The sequence below is a fragment of the Oryzias latipes genome, chromosome 22 (assembly GCF_053564925.1).
Source record: "Oryzias latipes strain Hd-rR chromosome 22, Olatipes_Hd-rR_3.1".
Classification (NCBI taxonomy): Eukaryota; Metazoa; Chordata; class Actinopteri; order Beloniformes; family Adrianichthyidae; genus Oryzias; species Oryzias latipes.
This window is the reverse complement of record NC_136258.1, coordinates 6,535,894-6,555,809: the sequence shown is the minus strand read 5'-3', so window position 1 is coordinate 6,555,809 and position 19,916 is coordinate 6,535,894. Positions and strand designations below refer to the sequence as shown.

At 43.3% G+C, this 19,916-nt stretch overlaps 1 protein-coding gene across 3 annotated transcripts in view; it reads right to left on the bottom strand.

Moving 5' to 3' along the window:
- Positions 1 to 1,418: 1,418 nt before the first annotated feature.
- syne2b (spectrin repeat containing, nuclear envelope 2b) overlaps positions 1,419 to 19,916 on the bottom strand; it is a 129,444-nt gene continuing 110,946 nt past the window's right edge. For all 3 annotated transcript variants that reach the window (XM_023951859.2, XM_078940799.1, XM_078940797.1), the window contains 15 exons: positions 17,814 to 17,976; positions 15,929 to 16,116; positions 15,651 to 15,801; positions 12,696 to 12,878; positions 10,973 to 11,110; positions 9,703 to 9,897; positions 9,316 to 9,625; positions 8,567 to 8,703; positions 8,368 to 8,491; positions 5,637 to 5,848; positions 5,322 to 5,522; positions 5,125 to 5,253; positions 4,839 to 5,030; positions 3,311 to 3,360; positions 1,419 to 2,191 (listed from right to left, as the gene is read on the bottom strand). In XM_023951859.2, coding sequence (XP_023807627.2) covers positions 1,969 to 2,191; positions 3,311 to 3,360; positions 4,839 to 5,030; positions 5,125 to 5,253; positions 5,322 to 5,522; positions 5,637 to 5,848; positions 8,368 to 8,491; positions 8,567 to 8,703; positions 9,316 to 9,625; positions 9,703 to 9,897; positions 10,973 to 11,110; positions 12,696 to 12,878; positions 15,651 to 15,801; positions 15,929 to 16,116; positions 17,814 to 17,976 — 2,596 coding nt within the window. In that variant the 3' untranslated portion in view covers positions 1,419 to 1,968. The remainder of the gene's footprint in view (positions 2,192 to 3,310; positions 3,361 to 4,838; positions 5,031 to 5,124; positions 5,254 to 5,321; positions 5,523 to 5,636; positions 5,849 to 8,367; positions 8,492 to 8,566; positions 8,704 to 9,315; positions 9,626 to 9,702; positions 9,898 to 10,972; positions 11,111 to 12,695; positions 12,879 to 15,650; positions 15,802 to 15,928; positions 16,117 to 17,813; positions 17,977 to 19,916) is intronic.

The window sequence follows — 19,916 nt, the reverse complement described above, 5'->3', positions numbered from 1 at the left end:
ACACGTCAATGGTCATCTTGACCCCATAGGTTAGCACAAGGGTTAAATTTTGTACAGAATAAAATATTACTAAAAGTTTCATAGTAAAACTTGACGATACTTTGTTACAGCACAAAGTAATGTTACTGTGGTACCATACTTTGCACAACGTTACTTCCAACACTGCAAACAGATCAAATTTACAATTAGCAAAAAATATTAAGATTTGTATACTTCCTGTGAAAACATGCAGCTTTCATGTCATGGTGTTTGCTGAAAGTCTTAAAAGCTTACCAACTTTCTGTTTCTGCCTCAGCAACAAAGTTTGATCACAATGGAAGAAATCAAGTCCCATCTAGTATCAGGTCGCTGTACGTGTGTAGTTTTTTCATCCACATGGCAAACTGGAACACAGGTTTTGCAATCTCAACTCATTTTGACATAAGTTTCCCTTGATCATTTTTGGTGTTTATTGTACTTATGAAGTAGACCGTACTCAGATGTTCTTGGAGACTCTGAAAATGTCTTTTTCCTGTGAGAACAAGATATAACGCTTGTGCTATCTTAGATGACCCCACCCTTACATTGACGTGTTCTCACTACCATGACAAAGGTGGACAAAGGTGGAAAGATTTCATGTAATCCATGGACACCAGTAAAGATCACAAATCATTGAAGAAAAAAGGTTCAGCGCACTGTCTAGTGGGTCTAGATGACCCAACTCCCAATGGTAAAGTGCCTAGGATAGCACAAGGGTTACAAAAAAAATAAAAAAGTAATTTTCAGGACTCTTGTACCTTTAAACTCAGAAAAATTAGACATTTAATGATTACAGCATTCACATATTGCTGACATTTTTTTAAAACCAAATCGGCTGCATAAATGCCTAAAAATATGAGTCCACTGTTTCCTTTGGCCAGACCTAAAAAATGATTTACAACAAAAAATGTCAGGGACTGAGTCCACTGTTGTAAGCGCAGGTTTGAGAAAGGAGAAAGCGGTTCACACGATTTTGTTGGACATTACAGCAACTTTTTAGTTTTGCTGGCAGAAAAGCTGATCCTGTAAGCCCTCACTCATGCGAGCCGAAACCCCTTTGGCCCTTTTGTTGTACGTAATCTATTACATTTTTCACACATTAAAAAAAGATGGCTTTCTAAAAAATATCTACCCAAACTAATAAAGAAAATAGATTTGTTTGGGATGATGTGCCTTGCACCAGAGCCCCTCGTGCTACAGTGTAAATTCAGCCGTTGTGCCAGATTTTCTGTGGTGTCCGTGGTCAAACCTGCTTCCTCTTTGCTGTCTGTGGCCGTGAGGTCGTTGGGTTCGGACACACCCACATCTCATGACGTTCCTGTTTGAGCTCCACAGCTTGAGAATCCCGTCAGCGGTCTAACATCCCCTTTCTTTGCAGTGATAACAGTATACAGACGCCACAACATCAACACGTTTAATATCAGTCCGTTCTGACAAAGATCAAACTAAATAAAGGAAACTTCTCAAACTTCTTGTTGTTTCTGTGGAATCAAACGACTGGATGCCGTTTCACCGCTTTTACAATCCACAGTTCAGATCTAATCCAAAAGCAGGGGAGTCCGAGCTGAGGGTTTCATGCAGACGCTCTCTGGATTTCAACGTTTTTGTTCAAGAAAAACCCAGACGGATGAGGATGGGTCAGTGTGCCGCGCCTCAAAGCTTTCCTTGTAAAACAGATTTCCCAGAAACAGGATAAAAACAGAACCCTCCTGTCATGAAAAAATCGAATTTGTGGATTGTTGTGCTTTGGTTTCAACAGTTTTTCATCTACACATTCATAAATATTAAACCGCTGTATGAAAACTCCATGAAAAGGTCAAAAACGTTACAGCAAACTGCTCGTATGGCCAATAAATACATATTTTTAAATACAAAGGTGAGTTGAGGTTTAGACAGAGCACGTTTCTCATGCAAGTGCCTGTTTGAAAGGAAAAAAGGTGGGGGTCCTGCTCAGGTGGGCGGGGGCCCATTGGTGTAGTGCAGCATGGGCTGGAAGGATCGGGCAAAGTTGTTGGACAGCTTACAGCTGGAGGGGTCTTCAGACGGCGGCACCAGGCAGATCAGAACCAGGAGCACAAAGAAGAGCAGGTGGAGGTGGAAGGCGGCCCGGAGCACTCGGTGGAGGAAGTGTGGCTGTGGTGGAGCGTGCTTCCTCTCCCCGCTGTCGTGTAGCCTATAAGGGTATCAGAGTGGAAAGTATTTTAAAAAATACAGCTTTAGTTTTATTGTTAGCACAGTTTAATTACTTTTCACGTTCCTATATTCCACCAGCTCAGTGGCCTTGTGGAAGAGTGTCCACCCTGTGCCTGGAAGGTCGTGAATTCAAATCCAGGAGTCATACCAAAGACTCTAAAAGTGGGATCCAGTGCTTCCCTGCTTGACACTCAGCATTAAGGGGTTGGGTTGGGGGGTTAAACCACCGAAAGGTTCCCGAGCGCGGCTGTGTCTGCAGCTCCCCCCAGGGGAGGGGTCAAATGCAAAGAACAAATGTCACACTCCTAGGTATGTGACAGATAATGGCACTTTAACCTTAACTTCCATGCAAAAACACAAAATCCCAACAAGGAGTTTTGTCAAGTGTGTAGTTTAAACTTCAAATAACACCTGATGGAAGTCAAAACCAACTCACTAGGAAGATTTCAATGAGACGTAATGAGTGTTTTAAGATAATACGTCTGGATTATCTTGTTGAGTTATTTGACCTTGAAAACATGTCATTTGAATAAAATCTCCATTGAAAGTGTTTTTTTTCCCCTTATATAATACTTTGAAGCAGAAGATTTTTTTGTGATTAGCAACAGTGTTTCAATTCACGGACTCGATGATTCAGGGAAACTGGAAGATTTTATTTCATTTTCTAATTTCATTTTTTCAGTTTAATTTTAAATGTGTAATTCTAGTCTCACTTTAAGATCATTATAGTCTAGAAAAAAGGATTGGACTGTTGCAGCGGATGTATTTTAAAGGAAAGTGTATAAATGTACAGGTACCTACTTAAACATTCAAAGATTTTGAGCAATACAACACTTATTTAAAGACACAATATTTTCAATTACCAAAGCAAAAGACCTTAATGAGTGTTTAAAGCTATTTTGAAGATTTAATTTTGATTTTAAAGCGCAGAACATCACAAAAATATGAATAAATCTTATCAAGGCAAACTCCTACTGATGATTTTTTTCACTTATAACAAGGTGAAAAACCTTTTTCCAGTGTTTCCAGTGTGGAAAAAGCCAATATCAAGGTTCTTTTCTTTCTTTTTTTGGCAGCATTAACACCAAAGAGACGTTACCTTTCAGTTACTGGTTGTCCTCCTGTAGCTGCCTGTGAACTGGTCTCCTCCTGGGGGGGGGGGGAATGAAGAGCAGGGCTCAAATAAAGAACATTTTCTGGTGTAACCTTTGTGCTATCCTAGGCACTTTAACATTGGGAGTTGGGTCATCTAGACCCACTAGACAGTGCTCTGAACCTTTTTTCTTCAATGATTTGTGATCTTCACTGGTGTCCATGAATTACATGAAATATGATAATAAAGAGGGATCCACGTTTGAACAACTTTATTAGCAGTACCCTCATGACATTAGACCGCCAGTTCCTACAGGAAATATTCTGCATTATTGTCATGGTCTGCGGGAACAACTGTCAGTATAAATCCATATTGGGAGTAAAGACTCCTGGTTTTTGTCTATTAAATGTAGATTTCTTTTATTTTGAAGTTAAAGGCTCTTCTTCGGTTTCCTCTCTGGATCTTTTCTGCAAATAGAAACTTTCCAAACATGTTTGTTTTTTGCCAACTTTGCAAGCGCGAGGGGTTTCGTTTTAGCGGTTGGAGCAGCCGTTTGAACCCTTGTGCTATCTTGTGGGGTCCAGATGACCCCCACCCTTGCATTGACGTGTTCTTCCTACCATGACAAAGGTGGATAAAGGTGGAAAGATTTCATGTAATCCATGGACACCAGTGAAGATCACAAATCATTGAAGAAAAAAGGTTCAGAGCACTGTCTAGTGGGTCTGGATCAGTGTTTTTCAACCAGTGTGCCGCGGCACACTAGTGTGCCGTGGGAGATGGTCAAGTGCGCCGTGGAGAAATTGCCCTCATTCACTGATCTAAAAACATTTTCCATCTCCAGGAAATCAGCTCTTTGCTCATCCAAACAGGCCCTGATAAAACACTGAGTAGTTAGGAATATAAAAGATCTTAAAATTACTTTTTCTTTGTGTTTATTTAATTCTATTAAAGACATTTTGATAAGAATCACGGTACCGCGATTTAGCTGCATCTATAACTGTGTAAGAAAAAGTCCCGCCCCTTTAACTGTCTCCGCCAATCATTCTTGAAGGTTTAATCACATGTCATCAGTCTGACCAATCAGAAGTGGTTAAAGTCTTCACTTCCTTGTTCTTAATCCTGCTGATAAAGTCGCTCAGTTCTAACAAAAATACCAGCTAAAGCTCATCTTTAGCTGGTGGTTCATCTCTTAGAAAAAAACAGCCGCAACTTCCTGCTCTTTCTGCCACAATTATCACAAAAATCCACGTGAGATTGCGCGCGGGGGGGGGGGGGGGGGGGCGCTGTCGATCAATACAGACCATGAATTTTTGCTTTTTTTTTTTTTTTGGATGCTGGTGTGCCGCGGGATTTTTTTCAGGGTTAAAGTGTGCCGTGGCTCAAAAAAGGTTGAAAAAAACTGGTCTAGATGACCCAACTCCCAATGTTAAAGGACCTTTGTTGCTTTAAAATACATCAAGATGTTTTCTTAAATAAATACAAGAGAAACAAGAATCGGACTCAGCAGGTGTAAGGGAGGGGCGGAGCCTACCAGTCTGCCCTGCAGTGAACGCAGAGCTGCAGACACTTTCAGCGTCATCCGATGAAGTTGGCTGCCGACCACGTGGACTTTCTCTTTGGCCTCCAAACTGTCCTCGCCACTGGCCTCCAACAGGAGCGGAGAGGAGACCTGCTGCAGCGCAGAGACCTGCTGCTGCCTCCAGCTCAGCTCCTCCTGCAGAGCCTGCAGTCACAGGGCATTTCCACTCCACTAAGCTTATGTCACATTAAGTACATTTCCTGTCATTTCAAGCCTTCGTTGACAGGAAACTCCTCACCATCAGGGTGTCTCGATGCTCCATCAGGGTGCAGAGTGGGATGGACTTCCCATGGATGTTGACTGAGCAGAGTTTGCTCTCAGCCTGAGACAGCCACAGGAGCAGTGAGCGCAGCGCCTCATGAAACTCCTGACCGACAGAGGGGAGCAGGGTCAAAGCTTCTGTAGCAAAGACGAGGCAGACTGACGGCGTCTCACCTGACACTCCAGCAGAGTAGAGCGCAGCCTTCTCTCCCAGCTCTCCAGGCCGCTGCAGGCTCGGTTCCAGCTCTGGTTGGCTGAGTTGAGGGCCTTCTGCAGCTCCTGCAGCTCGGCGCTGTCGCCTCGTAGGAACTGCTGGCGGCTCAGGTTGATGGAGATCATTAGACACTTGTGGCTGTTGAAGGTTTTCTGCATCTCCTTGGCAGATAACAGGGAGACAATGCTTTACAGACTCACATATTGAGGTGGCACGAGCTTTGTTGTCTATGAGTTTCCTTCTCAGAATCAAACAGCGTCAGTACAGATATTTACCTTCAGCTTCTTGACGTTGACCTCGATGTCCTGGATGCTGGTGGACGGAGCCATTTTCTGCAATCTGTTCAGCTCAGCCAGCATTCCAGACAGACAGGAAGTGACATCGTTGAGTTTAGAGTTGAGTTTGCGCCACCGCTTCAGGTCCTGCTTGTTGCCCGTTTCCCCTGAGAACTTTGGCGCTTGTAGAAGCTCCCAGCGCTCTATCACACCTGGGGTCACACAGGTCACGAGAGTCTGAGATTTTAAACCGTTTTGATCAAAATAACAAATCTAGAATGAGGCTCAACATTTCCATGGACTGACGGCACTCAGTCATCGTCCGTGTGAAATGTTGAACAGTACAGTTCCTCTCTGGACCCATGCACCCCCAGAGTCCTCCTGATGCTTTTGGTACAGTCTTTTGCGATCGAATGATGTTGAGGAGAAGCTGGAAGCTGCCCTGCAAAAGGAGGCTTCCAGTTTAGGAAACAGAGGGGTTGCAGTGACGTCGTCAGCATTCGCCCAGCCGCCAAGCTGAAGGGCGATGGCAGGACCAAGTGCATTGAAAATGAAATTAGGGAAAATCTACGGTCAGAAAATCTCATAACTCATCAGCAATAATTCCGAAACATTGATGGGTGCATGGCGGCTAGTGCTCTCGCCTTACAGCGACGGGCTCCTTTATGTGTGGAGTTTCCATGTTCTCCTGTAGTATTTGTCCAGACTTTCCTTTTTTCCTCCTACAGTCATAGGTTAGTTGGTGACTACATTTGCCCCTAGGTGTGTGTGGCTGGTGACCTGTCTAGCCCTTGTGCTGTCTTGTGGGGTCCAGATGACCCCACGCACATTAACGTTGGGAGTTGGGTCATCTGGATCCCACAAGACAGTGTGCTGAAGCTTTTTTCTTCAATGATTTGTGATCTTTTTTTTTACATGTTATTGTGGCATTTTTCTCAAGATGAAAGACATACATATAATAAAAATGAAGCTTAAAAATGTGTCTCTGATTTATCTCTTTATTTAATTCGATGTGAATCAGAAGCAGACTAAAAAAATTTTTTTTAAAAAGCTTGTAAGCATGACATTGGTGCTATAGCTGGCAAGCTCCCTGCCCTGCTCTATTCCGATGCACTTTCAGACAAATAGATCCATGTTCATCTTTGTTTTCCTGGTCTGAGCTGGAATCTGGATCTAAACTGTACGGCTGGACAACTCTGACATTGATCGCCATTGTGGTTGCACCGCTAATGTTAGATTGGGATTGCAAGGGACTGTAAGACAGGTGGAGATAGTGTAAACAAAGGGATGATGGGAAGTCAGAGTAGGCTTTCTGCATGCCATCAGTCCCGCCCACAACTCGGAGGTGAATTTCTGATGAACTACTGTTCATCTGTTCTGCAGAAACTACGTCCTAGAAAACAGCAGTTATTTTTTTGTTTTCGTTTCATTGGGCTAAAAACTGCAAAATCATAATCAAACGACCACTGGGGACAATTTGAAAATAGATCATAAGATGATCAAACTGTGACTTGAAGACAATGGATGGATGATGGGATACATCCTTTTTGTCTAAAGAAAGGCCGATTTAAAGTGGTACCAACTGGTACCAGCTACTTAGCCAGATAGAATAAATCCTAACTCTGTGAATATCAGCGAGTAGAGGCGCTTCATCAGTTCACATCTGGATGGGTTTGTGACGTTGCTACGGCGTTTCCCAAACTTGTCATCGCGGTAATCACAGCGAGTTGTCTGTGCACATTTGTGCACAGGAAGTGATACAAAACAAATGCTAAGCACGCACTCACTCACAACACTACACACTGTGTTTACGTACACACATGCATCAGCCACACTAACGTGACTAAGATCAGCCAGGTTCACTTACGGTATTTGGTAATGATAAAATTAATAACACAGCAGCAGCTTTAAAAGTATTAATACTAGTGTATTTTTAGCTACAGTTTACTGATTCTATTTTTTGACAAATTCATACTGTAGAGTAGCCAGAATGGTTTATCCCTTGTGGTATCTTAGATGACCCCACCCTTACATTGACGTGTTCTCACTACCATGACAAAGGTGGATAAAGGTGGAAAGATTTCATGTAATCCATGGACACCAGTGAAGATCACAAATCATTGAAAAAAAAAGGTTCAGAGCACTGTCTAGTGGGTCTAGATGACCCAACTCCCAACGTTAAAGTGCCTAAGATAGCACAAGGGTTACGTCATGTCCTTTGCAATTCATTTATATTTTTATGTCTTTTTTATTTATGATCCTTTGTTGCTTTCTGTGATTCATGCAGACTAGAGAGGTGCCAGAGAAAAACTTGTTTTGAACCTTTAACGTGCACAAATGGCAATAAACTCCTGTCGCTCTATCTCTATGTTTTTTGGTTATTTCTCCCTCATGACTACAGATAAAATATAATATCCATGATCCGATTAAAAGTTTTTCTGGCTGTAGTAACTTTAAACACCACAGATATTCATCATTATTGTGTCTTAAATTGAAAAAAATGAAGTTTCTGTACAGTGCGTTGATGTGTTGCTAGCGCTTGTAAAAAAGTTTGCATTCGCTGCAGCAGGATGTTCTGTGACGTCATCTATAGGTTAAGGTCGGCAGAGAGACTGACCAGCACGCTGAGAGCACTCCTGTCTGAATGACCCCCCCGGTTTTGTTACACAGATTTAACCGATTTTGATTAGAGTGAGAGCTCTCTCCGCCGCTTAGATCTGTGTCAGCTCACCTGTGCTGGTCTGCCGGCTGCTGCTGGTCAGACCAGCCTCCTCCAGCTCCTCGTCGTCGTTGAGGATCAGTTTCACTCTGTTCAAGCTGCTGATGCTGCCGCTGCACTCTGACATCAGCTTCCCCTGAACACACAGAAACAAAGCTGAAGCTGATGCTGGGGGGGGGATTTTTCCCTGTCTCTGGAGGTGTGTTCTTACATAGCCCTGCTGGTGGAAGGAAGCGCCGCTGCTGGGAGTTGGAGAGCGGCCCGGGACCGGCAGGGTTCCTCTTTTGGCCTGCGGGGATCCAGGCTGATGCCAGCTCGGTGGATCAGTCACTGACTTTGTTCCAGAGACTGAAGAGCGATTGATGAAAGACGCAGAAAGACAGGAAACAAGGATTACGACGAGCAATGATGGGACAAGTTAAATTAATAAAAGAAAAGCTGTAACAGATCATGAAGAGCTCCAGCGGTGACAGAACGTTTGCCAGCCAGGCCTAGTTAAAGATGAAGCTTCAGATGTTGAAGCTTGAGAGCTCTGCTCTGTCGGATCCAACAGATGAGCATTTCAGGAGACAATTCTTTGTTTTTATTTACAACAGGGGGAAGGTTAGCCACTGCTGGATAGAGGATGGATGCAAAGACAAAGGTGGACGATGGATCTAACCCTGGAGAACCCACGTCAACTTTTTCTGCTCTTTTTTTATTTGATTTTTTATTTCTTAGCCGCTGTGAATTTGCTGCTACACCCAAAACAACTGATTTGTCTAAATAACTTTAAAAGCCCAGAAGAAACTTGCTCTGGGGTTCCCCAGGGTAAAACAAAAAAGAGGAATGAAAATGTGTGATGAATGAAAGAGTGATGGAGAGGTAAAGGGAGGGATGAATAGTGAATAAAGGTTGAGGCGAGGAATGGTGAGAACTAGATGAAGGCTGAATTTAGCAGAGAGGAACCCTGATGTTTACCTGACAGAGCGCTGAAGAACGCAGCATCCTCGTCCTCCTCGTGTGACGACGACCCCCCCACATCCACGGTGTGGTCCCACTCCAGTGGGATGGAGTCCACGCTGACGGGAGTCTCTCTACCAGACCGGTCCAGAGGAGGGACCAGGAGGTGACACATGGCCTGCTGTCCAGCCGAGACTCCCTCTGCTCCTGGAACTGCGTCTTCTGCCTGAATCCCTCTGGAATCGGACCAGGAGGGCTCATTCGAGATTTCAGGAGGGTCACGGAGGTCAGTGTCATGGTCCGACATCTCCTTGTCTTCATCCAGAACCTGCAGACGAGCCAATGAAGACATGAAGGGTCTCTGTTCAGGTGTTGTGTCCATTGTGCTTCAAAGACGGCGCCGACCGGTCGTCTGTGGACCAGACGGTTATGGAAGCGAGCCACCCTGCCGAACACCTCCTGGCAGTAGGAGTGGAGCTCCTCCAGCTCATCCTCGATCAGCACAGCATCCAGTGGAGTGCTCTTCTGAATCAGGTTCTCCCCAAACACAATCAGGGCATCGATCTTGTTGGTGTTCAGGGTGATCTCCTGCTGGAAGGCCTGTAGGGGGCACCACAGAGAGCAGGTGAGAATCAACCAAAACCACTCTAAATTAGTTCCTAGCATTTAAGATAGGCTCTCAATTCGGGGGCTGCAACCTCAGGCTCTTGATATACATACAGCTCTTTTATCCTTCTATTGAGAAAAATACTATAGGTTATAATAAATAATGGATTTTAGATTTTTTAACAAACAAGCTCAATTATGGTTTAATCTGCTGTCAAAATGGTTTATTATTAGAATGAGCTTGAAACAAATATTTGTATACATTTATAATTGCATTTACAAGTATTTTGTTTTATTGGATTTTACGCCAATGTTTGACTTGGCTTTTTTGCATTTTAAATTCACGTAAATCTGCTGCAGCAGGAGGATCTTTTTTGACACAGGGTGTATTTTAATTTGAAAAGAATTTGTATGGGTTGCTCTCAAAAATACAAAAAGTTAAACGGTGAAGTATAAATAAATATAAAACCATTTATTATCATTTTTCGTGGCTACATGACCGAGAAAAAAGATAAAATGTATTTTTCCTAATAGTGCTGAGGGTCTCTGCAGCTCTCACTGCAGTCAGAAAATAGCTCTTTTAGTCTTAAGGGTTGCAGACCTCTGGTCTAAACAGTCCAAATTACATTTATTTCTAGCTGAAGTAAGAATTGCAGATATTGCATATTTCCGTATTAGCATGAAAATGCAACAACTGCATTGGAAAAGATTCTACGTTTCATTTCCCCATTATTTCTCCTGGTGTTAGAAATCCTGAAAAGGATAAACATTTAACAGATTTATATAAAACTGGGATTTTTTCAGCTCAGAAAGGTTTTTCAGTGACACACAGGAATTCTTTAGAAACATACTAAACATAGAAGTGTTAGTTCTGCAAAATAACCCCATCATTTAGAATTTGCATACCTCCTAAAGATATGAACAGGTTTTTAGTGTATATTTTATGAAGGTCTAATGTTTGTGAATTCTGTCATGATTATTCTTTTTCTAGTATCGGTACTCTGATGTTCTACATGTCATAAAGTATTTTAGCTTTTGCTGTTGTTTAAAATGTTATCAAGCGGCGTACGTTCAGCTGCCTCATCTTGTCTTCGATGTCGCTCTCAGAGAAATGCTCCACGTTGGTTAGCTGCAGGTCCATCTCCGTCAGCCACATCAAGATGGCCTCTCTGCTTCCTTCAAACTCCTCTCTCTGTGAGGTGAAGTGCTGAGGAAGAAACAAGTCCTTCAGTCCAAACTCCTCGTGTTTCTCACAAAATGCAGGCAAAAACTGACAATTTTAAGCAGAAAATCTGACAACAGGCCATCATTGAATGGAGCTGGATGGTTTTGATGCTACGCTGACCTGTAAACATGGAGCAGCAGGAAAACTGTTCAAATAAGTGAACATTTCAGCATACAGATTAAAGTCAGATTTAGCCAAACTGGGCCTTAAACTGCATAAACGGGGTCAAAGACCGGAAATACCTTTAATTTAAATGTTCAGATAGAAACGCTTTTGAATCCCCTGAGTTCTAAGGCTACGTTCACACTGCAGGGCTTAATGCTCAATTCGGATTTTTTGAAAAAATCAGATTTTTTTGCAAGGCCGTTTACATTTCCAATAAATGTGAACTTTTGTGATCTCCTGTGTGACCGTGAAATGACCCACAAGTGACCCGCATGCGCAAAAGAGTACTCAACGGTGTCCGACGTCACTGTTGTTTGCAGAAGTAGCTAACATTAACAATGGATGTCAACAACAGTGTTGTCAACAGCGGAGCTCTTTTTGCATTATTACATTTATTTTCACAAATGAGCCAGCACATTAACAACCGTCTCATTTTAAGAAGGCATTGGAGCCGGCATGGTCTATACCCACTGTTGTGGAATGGGGATGTGTATGTGGTGGGGCCGCGCGCGCGTGTGTGTGTTTGTGTGTAAGAGAGAGGAGAGAGCGCGTGCAGCGAGGTAGAGAATGGGGGGGGGGGAGTGGGTGTTGTATGTTACGGAGGAAGGAGAACGGTAAAAAAGAAGACTTCCCCCAGAATAAATGCTATTGACTCTTTATTAACCCGCTCTGGAGAATCTGAGGGTCCGAACGGTTCCACACCACACTCTGCCATTTCGCTGGAAATTCTTTCAAAAACCGCCCGGTTGCGATAACATCCCTCGAGTTTGGCCTGAATAGAGCTGTCACCCCAAATATGAATCCAATCAGTGACCTCGCTTCCCTTCCACTGACTGGTCTCAGCAGCATCGTCCGCCATGGTTGATGTTTATGTTCTCGTTCCCGCCTACTTCAACGCAGAATGATGAAGTTTGTAGCGTATCAATGACGTACGAGTCGGATACATGTGGCCTGGCCTGTCAGACGGCGGTCACATTTGAAAAGATCGGATCTGTGTCGTTCAGACTGTAATAAAACGATCAGATACAGGTCGCATAGGGACAAAGAAATTGGAATTGGGTCGTTTCAGCCTGCAGTGTGAACGTAGCCTTAGATAAGCTGTGAGGTTAGGAGGATCAGCTTCAGGACACACTGAGGGGGGTTGCGCCTCTTCCTCTTTACTCTGCCTTCCTTAGGGCAAATCACTGGCTCTTGCTTGGTTTCACAAGGTCAAAGGTTAAACTTTGATCCAAGCCACTAAGCAGAAACTTCTCTGTCCTTGGACCTGGGGGACGCTAATGCAGAAGGAGGCCTCCAGCTGAAAAACCTGCAGGTGTTCTTGTATGTTGTCTCAATGGTTTCACTTCTTTCGGCCCTGCTTTTAGCTGAAGAACCAAAACAAAACACACAAAAAAAAATTCACCTTCAGTCTGCGAAGAATGGCTGCCACCCTCCTCTGCAGGCAGTCCCATCGCTGGTTCCCATCATTGACCATACCCTTGAGTCTACTCGCACTGTCAGTGCGGTTCTCTCGGGCCAGACGACGGTACTGTTTGTTGACCAGCTCTAGCTGGGTGTGCCGCTCCTGAACCTGCCGCTGGAACGCCTGCAAGGATAAACTACATTTGATCAAGAAAGAATTGCTTTCACCTGGATTTTACACAAATTAAGGCCACAGCTTCTACCTGTAAAGGCCGTGTCACACAGCCGCTATGTTCATTTTACGCATTATCCATGTATGAGAGTTTTCATGATTCATGTGTGATATGCATATTCCAAAGGTGTTTCCTGCATACGTCATCCGCCGATGTGCGCAGATGTCCGTCCAGGGTTTCGACCGATGGGTCTTCACGTGAATTTGGTTTTGAGCTTTTCAGCATTTTTGGTCTGTTGAGTCACACATAGTTTATACGCAATTATTACGTAAATCTTACGCAATTGTGAGTGAATTTTTGCGAGATGCATGTGCAAATTTGTGGCTTTCCACAACTGTTCTGCGTATGTCGACCAGACTTTTCACGCATGTTTGACCGACATGCTCACGTTTAAATGACGTAATTGATGAGGGATTGTCAGTCAATTTGGGCAAGATTTGGCTTTTATGTTGATTTACATGTTCTTTGCCTTGGTTTATTTGTCCTTCTGTGGTTTTAACGTGGTTCATTCGTGATATATCTGTGAAAATATCACTTAAAGAACACAACTTTTCTAACTTTTCCCACATGTATTCACATTTAACCAATTTTCATTCGTGCAACATGCGCAAAATGTACATAGTAGCAGCGTGACACAGCCTTTATGAAAGGTCTGACAAACATTCATATTATCTTTCTCATCAACAGGAGATAATAGCTAACAGCTTCCTGAAACACAGTTGATATAGTTCTGCACAGAAGAAGCCACCTTTAACATCCAGATTATCAAACACTAATCTACTTCTAATCCAGATTGACGTCTCAGAGGTCATCAGTGTGTCTAACCTGAGCCTGAGACAGAGGCAAACACTTCTGCCCTCTGAATGACAACACTCAAACACCAACTTTACTCAGCTTAATCACGAAAACAAAACACTGACTGGAAATGGAATTATTGTGTGTGGAAGTATTCCTAGTTAAACATCCATTATTGATTGTTGCGTTATTTTTGTGTTTTTGTTTTACAAACTTTGGACAGTTTTTCTTGTTACTTTTCCTGATTAAAACCATTGCTTTTCAATCAGTACAGGATGAAGATTACTTACTGTCAGAGGACATTTCAGTAGCAAAGGGGCATCAGTTCAGTTACAGATACCTTCATAGCCTGATGAAGACTCTGGATGAAGGTGTTCAATTCTTCTCTTCACTTAAGATCCAGGAAAGCAGAATGGAGCTCTGATAACTACATGGATGCTATAGTTGCTACTGAAATCACTCATCTGGATCCTCCCTTTCATGATATTCATGACTGGTAGCTATAGTCAAAGTTACAACTGATAGCTGAGCTGTGTAAACTGTAGCTCTGTGCTGACTGACAGATCTGCTTTTCCAGAAGAAATGATTTCAAAAGGGTGGTTCCTTTCAGAGTCTTTAAAGTTTTCATCAGAGTTCCTTTAAATCAGGGGTTGTCAGAGTGTGGCCCGGTGGCCAATGGCGGCCTGCAGGAAGATTTTTTGTGGCCCTCAATAAAAGAGAGCCAGAGCAGGTTCCTTTAAGGAAAAGCGTTGTGTTTGCGAGGAGAAAAGGCGCTTTCAAGCTAAGTGGACAAATGCTTACCATATTTTCCGGTCTATAAACTGCTACTTTTGTCACCAACTTTCGACCCTGCGGCATATTCAATGATGCAGCTAATTTGTGCTTTTATTTATCTGCCGCCAGGAGTGCTCCGACAGTTTCAGAGGGGAGACTGCCTGCACAATTCTATGACCAGCAACTAGCGTGATTGCTTTGACATATACACAAGCAACCAAACAGCATGGACCTCACTTCAGTTGTTAGACACTTAAGTCATGGTGCAATAAAAGAAACACCCATGCCCAGCCGCATCCCACAATCCTTTGGTGCCATTAGACCCTACGTGCACGTGACCGCCACTACAATATGATGCAGCTTTCAAGTTAAAAGCAATCATTAAAAGCAGTGTGAAAGAAATCCATCACCAACGGGTTTGGGGTCTGCTGCGTGCCAGAAGTTTCCTTCACTGTTGTGGAAGGAATATGATCTGGTAAGAAGCCGTTGTCCAATCGGAACGCGGACGGAGCGTCACAGGCCCCATCATCTTTGAGACTGCCTTGTCTTGAGAGGCAAAAGACGCCGAAGAAACTTTAAAGAAATGAGTGTAAATAGACTGGGTGTATTTGGGTGGTGGTTTCAACTAAGGGTGGTGTTTTTTTGTATATATGTATATTTCAAAATAACTATGTAACTGGGAAACATCATTGTGTTGTGTTGGAGTTGTTTGGCGTAAATAGAAGAAAAGAAATGAGCACATACAGTTAAGAAAGAAGGAGATCCCTGATTACTTTTTTGTAGATCCTTTCATTTAATGCTGAGTTTTACATCCTGTGTGACATTTGGACACATTTCCAGACTCTTTCTGAATGTTTCATTTAAAACCCAGTTTCTCCTGTAGAAGTGGTGAACAATGGAGCAGTAAATGTCTGAAGGTAGTTTTTTTCCCTAAAACAAGAACAAAATGCAACATTTTGGAACAAACACTTTCTAAGCTGTGTGTGGAAACATCCTGATGTCTCTGACAAATCTTGGCTTTGTAAATTTCGTCTCCATGTGATCGATACAGCTGAAGCTCTGCTGAACCACACTGGCATCTTGGAGGTGGAGACAACAGCGATTGTTGTTCCACCGGGGAAAGAAAAGCTCAAAGAACAAAGTGAACTTGGTACCTCAAAGCGTTTTAGCTCCTCTTTGGCACTGGTGTAGAGGACGTCAGCAGAACCGGGGCTGGCAGCGGTCAGCTCAGCAGTCTTCAGCCAGTCTTCAAAGCGGGAGTAGTCATCTAGAAACTTACGCCAGAGACGCCAGGTTTCTTCAATTCTGAAACCAACAAAGGCTGGTTGTTCTCCATCTAATTTGATGCCTTTTGCTGCAGCCCATCAATCCCTCAAAGAGTGTTTGGTTGGGTCTGGGCTCCCGTTCATCAGCGGGATGTGAGCCTGCTCACCTCATCCTCCTCTCCATGGACATGGCGCAGATGTTCCTCCAGCGGCAGTCCAGGCTGTGGGTGGTCTGCTGGATGGAGTCGTTCTCAGAGTCGGGGCTGCAGGCGTCAGCATCGTGAAGCAGGACGTCGCAGAGGGTGAGCACTGCCGCCACGCTCTCCGAGTGCTGCTCGATGTCACGCTGCAGGTCCTGCAGGTCAGACAGAACATGCACATCGCATCACGGAGATCTGCATGGTCACACTCTGATTTAGCCTCTACCCAGAACAATCATCGGTCAGAGACTAACTGAAGTGAAAGCTTCAACACCACAGGAATCTACTTTCTCTAAAACATATAGAGCAGAAACTCAGAGGAAAAAGTAAGAAGTGCCTTGCCCAAGGGCACAGCGACAGTTGACTGGGGGGAGCAGGGATCAAACCGCTAACCCAACCGATCATTGGACGACCTGCTCCACCGCATGAGCCACTGCCGCCCCATATGTACATATAATTTAAATGGAACAGGACTCCTACACTTATAATCTAAACTTTCTAAAAACATTTTTTTGTCTAAAAGAAATGAAGAAATAACAAAAGAAAACTGATTTATTACTTCATAAAAGGATGTTGCCTTTTTTGCATAGAAAACTAGAACCTTTGTTTTTAAAGCCAGCTCCAGTAACTGTAAAGGTGAGGTCTAAAACCTGCTGGTAGAGGATAAATCTGTCTTCTCAGAAATGGAAGTCTTCAATGATGGCCCCTCTTTTACAGAAGTGATGGGGTCGTCATAGAATATCCTCAGTTGATGCTGAAGCTGTGCTGTAGAAAGACCAGAACCTCAAAAAGAGATGTCCAGTTCAGAACCCACATGAAGTTCAGAGCAGCAGGATGAGAGCTGGAAAACCTAAGAAGGATTCAGAGCTGGACAAGAGCGTTTTGTGACCTTGATAACTTTAGTTTGGTGAAATTCTCTTTGTCTTGGGTTGGTCGATCTGAAAAAAGTCCTACAGTTTTGATGCCAGAGCAGAGAAATACTGCTTGCCGCGGCTCATATGCTACATTCACAACGGCATCGTTCAAGCAACCACTTCCGCGCTGAAAGTTAAACCAGGGGCCCTGATTTGGTAAAAACATTTAGATTGCTTCCTTTTTAATTCATGGAAGTACCAACCGTTTGAAAAATGATCATAAATGAGTAATAAAAGATTGTGGTTTGTGCCTGGCCAGAATTATACGACACAATTATCGGAATAGAGCTGTGATTTATGCCATTTGTACATTTCGCTCCAAGTCTCTTCCAAATGCACTATTATCGGGTAGTGACAGTCCAGTGTGAACACCGTATGTTAAAAGCACAATGAACAACCTACGCTTAGCATTTTCTTGAACGTGACCAACATTTCCGGTGTGAACGTAGCATTCCTGTGAACAGTTCCACTTTTATTCTGAAGGAAACCCTCATCCAGCTTGTTGGGTTCCGTAAACACAGTTTTCCCCCTAAATCTGTCCTAAGTTAGTGGAATTCATTAATTGTATCTTTAAAAAAAAACATCTGTAACTCAATGAAAATAGAAGACTATTTCCAACTCATGTCAGTCACTTTATCATGTATTTAATTCTGAGTTTTTTCATATTTTCCAAGAGAAAATGGTATTGCAATTTACATTTTGAGAACTTTTCTCAGTTATTTTCTCTGAATATTGGAAATGAAAACAAAAAAACCTGAAATTTAATGATCATAATATGTGAAAAGATTGAAAAAAACTAAATAAATAATGGTGACGTCAGACAGCAGCAGTCTCAGCCACAAACAGAACATTACAGGTCTGATCCTCTCCAGCTTAAACTCTAACGTGCCGCCTAATGCAGTGACAGAGGGAGTCCTCTCCCGCCTGTCTGTGCCCACCTGCTGCTCCTCCAACTTCCTCTGAATCTCGTCACTGTGGCAGACGCTGTAGACCACCGGCTTGGCGAGCTCCGCCTCAATGCGGGAAAGCCAGGTGCGCAGGTTGCTCATGTTCTTGTCGAGCTGCTGCACTGTCACCAGCGTCTCCTTCAGTTTTCTCACCCTGAGAGGAAAACAGTCCACAAACAAAAAAAAAGATGAAACTCCAGTTTGGTCAAAGATTGCTGTTGTTTCTCCTCTTAACTCTGCGGCTCTCTGTCTCTTCTTTTACTATTAATTTGAGTGTTGCAGCGTGAAAACAATGAGACTGAGTGCTCCAGAATGTGGAGGAGCTGACCCACATGGCCACGGGCGAGTCTCTGTCAGAGCCCCCATTCCTGCCCGGCCGGCTCTCCAGTCGCTGACCTACATCCCTTCATTCTGATGGTCTGGATCCCCCAAACCGTGTGACCCAGCATCATGCGTGAGGGTTTGAATGGGCTCAGCAGACAGTCTGTGTTCTCTGTCCAAAAACACACACCTTTTTTAAATGCCAGTCCCAATTTTTTTTGTTTCTTTGAAGGAAAAAATGGGTGTTTTTAACATGTTCTTGTGGCATTTTTCTGACGATAGAGGATATAAAAACTTCTGATCAAAATCTTAAAACCAGATGAAATTGCATTTTGTATGGCTAGTTTTTAACAAGGTTCAAGGTTCAATAAAAGGAAGAGGCCAAACATTTAAAGCAACAACTGAACTAAAAAGCTGTTCATCAGCTGATCAAAAGTTTAGGACCATACTACAAAAAAACCCCTGCTACGTCTTCCAAACAGAAATTAAAGCATCCAAACAAAACACTCAGTACTGAGTAGCTCCACCATTCTTGTTGATCACCTAAAATGTTCATTTTTGGATGCTTGATGACATCACGAAGAACATTCACTGCCTAAAACTGATGTCAACTTTTTTTTTAAGTTTTCTTCCCATCCATGCCCAGATGTTCCCAGTTGGATCTAAATTAGGGAAACATGCAGGATGGTCCTATAAAGCGAGGCTCTTCTTCTGAAGAAAAGTCTTCAGTCAGGCGGGTGCCATGAACTGCAGCAAATGTCCGGTTGAAAACCCCAGTGATCACCACACAGATGAGGGCCCTCCATCATGACATCGTCTCACCTCCGGTTTGACGCCCTTCTACAACCTGAAGCTCAGTTGTTCCACTGAAGGAAAAAGCCCCCCAGACCATGATTGCTCCTCCCCCTCCACTGTGCCGCTCAGAGAAAACCCTTCAGGTCGGATCGCTTTGTCATGACGGTAAAGTCTGATGTCGGGACCATCAAGGTTACATTTTTTCTCATCAGAGAAGAGAACTTTCTTCCACTTTTTAACATCCCATATTTGGTGTTTCCTCACCAAGTCCAACCGGGTCATTTAGAGGCGTTGATGGAGACATTAGAGCCTTAGAAAACACTTTTTCTCTTGCAGATGTCGTCTTCAGTCAGGACCAGAGGTGATCTTCATTTGGGTGGAGAACCATCACATGTCTTGTCAGGACATTTTGTAAAAATTCACAACTACTGTTTTACTTCATTCAAAACCAAAATTGACCACTGGGAACACTTTTACAACAGATCAATAATAAGGTTGAGTGGGACTTTAAACATACTTTAAGTAAACTGCACTCCAAAACTTTACCACATATAGACACAATGACTGGAAACATTTCACAGACGACTAGAGTTTAGAGGTAAAACTTTTTTACCTTTCATTTTGGCAGATTTATTGATTTTTATTGATTTATATATTGTCATGTTTTGGATGCAGTTTTTGATCACTAAGCCCTGACTTTGGCCCAGAGCAGAGACAAGCTGTGCACAGTGATGTGACGCTGATCGGACTGCGTCTGCAGTCCTGCTCGGTCTTGGTCTTTCTGTCCCACTGATAAGTGCAATGTCAAGTGTTCTGCTCACGAGTACTTCAACTGAACCGTCAACCCTTCTCCACCAATTCCAGCTCATGTCCCGAAGCACAGGCTGAGGCGTCTGAAACCTGGCGAGGAAGAGCCTGGGATGAAGCTGCAGCTGATCGAGCAGTCTGACGCGTGAATGTTATGGTGCAAGGGCAGAA